At 49.8% G+C, this 6,728-nt stretch overlaps 1 protein-coding gene across 1 annotated transcript; it reads right to left on the bottom strand.

Moving 5' to 3' along the window:
- Nucleotides 1-2,579: 2,579 nt before the first annotated feature.
- LOC140761238 (uncharacterized) lies at nucleotides 2,580-5,646 on the bottom strand. The gene is made up of 3 exons (XM_073098494.1): nucleotides 3,704-5,646; nucleotides 3,426-3,636; nucleotides 2,580-3,314 (listed from the first exon to the last, which is right to left on the bottom strand). Exons 1-3 carry the CDS (start codon nucleotides 5,644-5,646, stop codon nucleotides 2,580-2,582), a joined length of 2,889 nt encoding a protein of 962 aa, XP_072954595.1.
- Between the last annotated feature and the right edge of the window lie 1,082 nt (nucleotides 5,647-6,728).

Below are 6,728 nucleotides of genomic sequence, written 5' to 3'. Positions count from 1 at the left end.
TCTTCTTGACTACTCCGTTCACCCGCAATGTCTTTGGCGCAGCTGTCCCCGAATAGGCGTGGAGGGAGATTTTGGCCATCGTGTCCTCCGCGTGATGTTGCTCCTCAACTTCTTCTCCTCGATGTCCAGCCACATCTGCACTTTCAGCTGCCATGGGTGGAAGATCGTGGCCTTCTCCTTTGAGTGGTAGCTTGGCAGGGAGCTGCAACGTCATCGCTGGTGATGAAGCTGTCGTGGTCGACTGTCGATTGACCGAGGAGAATGGTAGAAGATCGCTGGAGGCCATATGCGATTTCTTCTTAGTTGCCGACTCACTATGGTTGCAAAGGGAGCTAGTGAAAGGCGGCCCAAGTGTCGAAATTCGCGATTTCGGATCATCTCCTTCACCACTGATGAGGATTCCTGATGAGGGATATCCAGCGACCAGGTGTGGGGTAGCCAGCACTTCGCGGTTTGTCGACGAGGTCTCCGGTGCATGGGAAGATGTGGAGGTTCCGAGGGCTGCTACAATGGTTGAGGATCTCATTGTAGCCGGTGGCAGTTCGTTGCGGCTGACCATGGGTCGAGGTGTAGAATCTCGATCTTGCCGGATAGCCGAACTCTCCCCTATTTTTGTGATGAACGGGGAGGCCGTGGAGGATGTTGGGTATGTTGTGGAGGGTTCCCAATGCTGTCTTGTGATTGCCTTGCTTGTTGAAAAAGGTTTCGTCCATGCCCGTATTTCCTGCATCATCTCCATCATTATTTGCTTGTTGATGGCAATCTGTTTGGAAATAGACCCCAACATGGATAGAACGCTAGGTTCTTCCGTATTCCTATTAGATCGAGTGATCGTCATTGGAAGCGCTTGTCCGAGGAACGGTGGCTCTGATACCAGCTTGTTACGAACCTCCCTTTTGGCTATGGCTCTGATACCAGCTTGTTACGATCCTTCCTCGGCTATAGGCTCTGATACCAGATTGATACGAACCCTCTTTTGGTGCTATGGCTCTGATTCAAGATTAATACGATCTTGTACGGAACTTTGAGATCAGATCCTGAAATATCCCGCCGTTGGATCGCTGTGAAATTTTGATATGTTGTAGGCCCGGAAAAGAGCTTTCCAACGGATCTAGTTTCAGGCGAATCGGAGATGGGGATCTCGAAATATCGTTCGTTTAGTGGACGAACGTCAGGATACTCTGTTTTGGATTCCGTGGATGAAGGCACGAAATCCTAGGTAATGGTGGATTGTGGAGGGCCGGTGTTGATGGGGTGGCACCGGTGTAAAAGTGATGGTGGAAGGGTTATGGATGATGGAAAGGTTAGGGATAGCGATGGATAAATTGGAAGAAGGGGGAGAAGAGGGCCACTCCTAAGGGACTAGGGTGATTGGCCTGTCGAGGGAGATTAGAAGCGGCGTTGCCGGGGAGATTGAGGGAACGGGAGCGAAGAAGATGAAGGAGGCAAGGCAAACTCAATTCTCAATATTCAATCCTAATTTTGGTTGCCCTACACATACTTTTATAGGCTAACCAACAACTCAATCTTATCCTAAAACACAATCTTATCCTAAAACTCAATCTTATCCTAAAACTCAATTTTCCCCGATCGCATTCGAACTCGCCCGACCGCGTTCGAACGCGACTTACAGAAAACCTATTTTAATGAAAAATAATTACTAAAACATGAAAATAAATCTCTCCTAAGGTAAATCCAAGCTTGAGACGATGTCGGTGAAGTCCGAATCGTATCAGCCCGCGGTGAGGCAGCAGCCACTCTGTTTGCTGTCCGTTGATCTGGAACGCGAACCTCGGTGAGGTAACACAGGCCATGGTCCAGTTGCACCATTGCTTAGGGAAACCCATTCTAGTCAGCGTCTGGTGCACCGCTGCCCAACTGACGCGGTCGAAGGCTTTCTCCATGTCAAGCTTGAGCATCAACAGCGGTGGCTCTCCTCTGTTGTGGTGCATCGAATGAGCTATTTCCTGGGCCGCCAACGTATTATCTGAGATGCTTCTGCCGGCAATGAAGGCCGCTTGCTCCGGCCCGACTAGCCTGGGTAGGAGGGCTTTCATGCGCTCCACTAGGATTTTGGAGATGATCTTGTAGCTGACATTACACAGCGAGATTGGGCGGAAGTCCTTTACACAGGTGGGGCTATCCTTCTTCGGGATTAGGGTTACTAGGGTTCTGCCCCAGTGGTGGGGCAAGGTAGCATGGCGGAAGAAGTGGCTTATGGCTTCGCAGAGGCCGCTGCCCATGACATCCCAGAATTTGATGTATACTTCCACCTGCAGACCATCTGGGCCCGGAGCTTTGCCCCGAGGGAGATTCCACAGGGCTTTTTTTATTTCTGCCTCTGATATTGCTCCGGTGAGATGCTCGGCTTCTTCTGGTGATATCCTAGGCAGGGATGGCCAGCTGGTGGGTTGTGATTCATTTGAACTTATCGGGCCCCATAATTTGCTGTAGAACGCGTGGAAGGCCTCCTCCACTTCTTCCTTGGATTGGACCCACCTTCCATCGTCTTGGAGGATGCCGGAGATCCTATTGCGGTGACGTCGGATCATCGCCGTGAGGTGGAAGAATTTGGAGTTTCAATCGCCTTCTTGAACCCATTGGAGTCTCGATCTCTGTAGCCATTTTATGTTGATCTGTCTGCTGAGGGCTGACTTGTGGTGGTAGAGGCTGCGGAGTCTGCCGAGTTCGTCTGCGGGAAGGTTTCCGGCGGCATCCAGCTGCTTTGACTCCTCTAGCTCCTGACAGATATCGACCAGCTTGGCTTCAAGGTCGCCTACTGTGTCTCGACTCCAGCGTTTCATCTTTGCTTGGAGTTGGCAAATCTTGTGGGTGAAGGTGTGCATGGGATTCCCGCGGCTTCCGGCAACCCACACGTCCCTCGCTATCTGCTCACTCTCCTTGTATTCTAGCCAGAGCAGTTCGTAGCGGAAGGGACGCGCTATTGGAGAGCTTGTCCTCGGGGTTGACAGGAGGAGTGGTGCATGGTCGGAGGCTGTGCGGTCGAGATGCCTGACTTTGGCCATTGGGTACTGTCCTAGCCATCTGGTGTTTGCCAGCACTCGATCCAGCCTCACCCATATGCGCCGACTCCCAGCTTGGTTATTGCACCACGTATAGGGCAGCCCCTCGAAGCCGAGGTCGCATAGACCAGCTGCTTCAATGAAGTCCGCAAATGCTTTTCCCTTCGGGCCGATCTCGATCGTTCCGCAACTTTTCTTCTCGTTAGTGCTGAGGTAGGCATTGAAGTCCCCTGCCACCACCCAAGGGATGTTTATGGCGGCGAGCTGGAGGAGCTCGTCCCATAGGTGTTGCTGTTATCTTAGGATGTTGCTTGCATAAACCACCGACATGAGCGTGGTGTTGCCGGTCTTGGAAGTGAAGACTAGGTGGGCAGCATAGCGTGAGGTTGCTAGGATATCCACCCATCCCAGCTTGGTCTTCCACATTACTATGATCCCCCCGGAGCTTCCTACCGCGGGCACTGAGAACCAAGACCAGCATCTCCCCACAGCTTTAGCCACCGTGGCTGCCTTGGCCCAGTCCGCATGTGTTTCAAGAAGGACCAGGATTTCCATCTTGTGCTCCCGGTTGAGATCCCGGCATCTATCCAGGACTTCTTTTTTCATGGCGCCCCTACAGTTCCATATCAAGGCCTTATTCATAAGTAAACTATTGGAGGTGTGGGGGACCTTAGTGTAACCTGCCTCGCTTAAAGGTAGGTGCTCTCTCCGTGCCTGCTGCTGGCTCGACTGCATTGCCCTCCGTTTCCATGGAAACAGCTTCTGAGTGCGTGGCCGTGGTTGGGTCCACCAGGGCGAGTTGCAGGTTGGTATCATCCTCGTCCATGCTGCATTCAGCATTGTTCTGTTGGGCTGGTAGGAGTGCTTGTCGGACAGTTAGCACTAATCCTTCGTGGCTAGCCTGAGAGCTGGGGTCCTTGGAGGGTTCCGGCGTGGTCCGAAAGCTCGCCATGCCGTCTTGGTATATCTCTGGCGGGTAGGTGGACGGATGTGTCTGGCTTCTGATGGTTTTGACGTACGCGGAGCGAGCGGACCCAGCATGGCCAGAGCCCAGGCGGATGTCAATCCCATTTATGGTGGCCACCCTGCTGGCTTGGACAGACTCTACGTATGCATGTGAGCCTGCTGTTTCTTCTGCCTCGCCATCGCTTCCAATTAAATGTTCATTCCACGTGTCGGGTGTAGGTTCCTCCCTGATGGTTGCTTGCATGGATGGAGCAGGATTACTCTCACGTCTGAGTCTGAAAAGTTGCTTGGACGCCTCTCTTTGAGGGCCTCGGTAGTGTGTGGCGTTGTTCTCCCCTGACGCGGATTTGCCTCTTTCTTCTTCTTGGTGTACCTCGCCTTCCTTGGAGTACGAGCTGCTCTGCGCGCGGCCTTGTGGCCGTGGAGTGCTCTTTCCGTCAGTTCGAGGGCTACCGTTAGGTGTTTTCCTCTTGACCTCTTGGTGGTGTTTTGGGTTGTTTGACGGAGCATGTTGGCTGGGTGGCCAGCCGGGCTGTTTTTTGCCGTCGCTGTGATCTCCCCGGAATCTTGGTTGGGTATGCCATTTGGGTGCAGCCTGGGCGGGATGCACTAGCTCCTTGGCTTTTAGTGGCTCTGCCCGCGGCCTCCTATTGGCCTTCCTTTGCACCGTTAGCCATGGGCCGTAGACAGAGCTAGCTTGAGCTGCTTCCGGGTCTACTGGAGTGATTCCTTCACCCGTAATGACCTCTTCCTTGGTTGTTTCGGCCTGACCGTTCCCTCCGGTTGTTTTCCTTTCCTTGCTAGGCTCCTTGCATCGCTCTTCCTTGTGTCCTATCCTTCGACACTTGTAGCAGTTGTCTGGGATACTCTCGTAGATGATCGTCTGTTCCAGCTCATCCTCTTTTGGGCCAAGCCACATTACTGTTTTCAGCGGCTGCGAGAGGTCGATTTCAATGCATACGCGAGCGAAATGGCTTCTAGTGTGATCCATGGTTGTTTCGTCGACACCCAGAGGTTTCCCAAAGTAAGCTGCGACCTGGATGAGAGCTTCCAACTCCCAGTATTCCTTTGGGAGGTTATGGAATTGGACCCAAGTTGGAGCAGTATCAAACGCTGCTAGGGAAGGTCTGAAGTTGTTCTGCCATGGTATCAGCTTCAAGACTTTCCCGGTGATCGTCCATGGGCCGTTTCTCCGCACGTAGTCCATGTCTTCATCCTTGTCGAACCGGAATGCGTAGAATCCATTATCCATGTCAGAGGCGGAGAATCCGGAGATGCCTCGCCATAGTCTCGCTAGAATGCTTTTGAGTCTCTCTAGAGAAAGTCCTCTACCCAGGAACTTCCCAAAGAGGGTACGCTTCCATTTTTCCCTGCATTTGGCCAACACCTCAGGGTCGACGATGACACAGTCCGTCGTTTGCTGCTTGAGTTTGGCAAGTATTTCAGCCGGGATCCTCCCTATATTTTCCTTTGGCCGCCTGTTGTCGGCTGCTACTGAGGCCCAGGTTCTGTGGTTTGTCTGCTCGGGTCCCGGGGGCGGATAGGCTTCCTTTTCTTTAGCTGGCTTGGACGCCGTTGCTCTTTTGAGGTGGACGTCTTCTCCTCCAGCAGGGGCTGGGGGCCTATTTCCGTCGTCTTCTGTTTCGCGAGAGCTCATCTCTTTGGAGCACCGTCGGTTATTTGTAGTGAGATAGAGAGGGAGGGTACGGTTAGTTAATGGAGGAAGTGGATCGAGTGCATCCCCAGATGCAGTAATTTTGGTGCAGTCGGGACACTAGTGATGATGGCTAGATTTTAGATTTATTATAGAAAAACCTCTTAATCCCCTGGGGCATTAAAAAAATATTTAGTTTTTATAATATTTTAAAAAAACCCTCAATTATACTGAGTATTTACAGTAGTCCTAAACTTTTTTAGGTTACAATGTTCCCTAAACTTTGGAAAAGTTTTAATGTCGTAAGTTAGTGTGCCATTAGAAAAATTAGGAGAGTCAGCTTATGTGCCAGTTATATTAGACGTACATAATTTTAATTGACCTAAATGCTCTCGTAATATTTATATGACTTACTAATTAAGTTAAGATAAAAAGATAGCCTAATAAAAATTTAATTTTTTTATTATTATATCCTTTCATTGTCACCACTAATCTTCATTCTTCCTTCCCTTCTATTTCTCTCTCCCTCCCTCTCTCCTTCCCTCGCTTCTATTCTGTCCTTCCTTGAGAGAGAGTGCCAGGATATCTCCAACACGAGCGAGCTTGCTACTACACTGCATGGGATGGGAGGACGTTGCTAGCTCATTGTTGCACCATGTGGGACGGGTAGGCCTCGATGAGCTCGTTGTCATTGCCTTCTTGCTTACACACCACTCGATGCCTACAAAGGTAAAAGATGAGTGGAGGCAGTAGAGAGAAGAGAATAAGTTATTTATTATTATTTAAAAATTAATAATATTGTGATATATTAAATATAAGTATAGTTGGTCATTACACATTTTTTATCATCGTCGTTACCCGTTTTACTTTATCCCAAAGTTTAAGGATAGCTTATAACCTAATAAAGTTCAGGGAGCATTCTTAAAAACTAAGTATAGCTTGAAGATGTCAGCCTAATTAATCTAAAAATAGTTATTGTGCTTATCTTTTATGTATATGTCTGAATTTTATTTCAAAAATGTATACAGAAATGAAAGCACTTAGTTTAGTTTTGAGAACCAAATGTTGTTATTAGTCAAATTTAT

This window comes from Typha angustifolia, chromosome 6 (genome assembly GCF_048772165.1).
Source record: "Typha angustifolia cultivar Huaian chromosome 6, ASM4877216v1, whole genome shotgun sequence".
Classification (NCBI taxonomy): Eukaryota; Viridiplantae; Streptophyta; class Magnoliopsida; order Poales; family Typhaceae; genus Typha; species Typha angustifolia.
Note: the sequence above shows the minus strand (reverse complement) of the source record. Positions and strands in the feature narration are given on the sequence as shown.

Coding starts and splice junctions, on each gene's coding strand:
- LOC140761238 (XM_073098494.1), bottom strand. CDS start 5,646: ATGAGCTCTCGCGAAACAGAAGACGACGGAAATAGGCCCCCAGCCCCT. Junction 3,637..3,703: donor CCTACCTTTAAGCGAGGCAG/GTTACACTAAGG, acceptor ATGGAACTGTAG/GGGCGCCATGAAAAAAGAAG. Junction 3,315..3,425: donor GGAAGACCAAGCTGGGATGG/GTGGATATCCTA, acceptor CTAAGATAACAG/CAACACCTATGGGACGAGCT.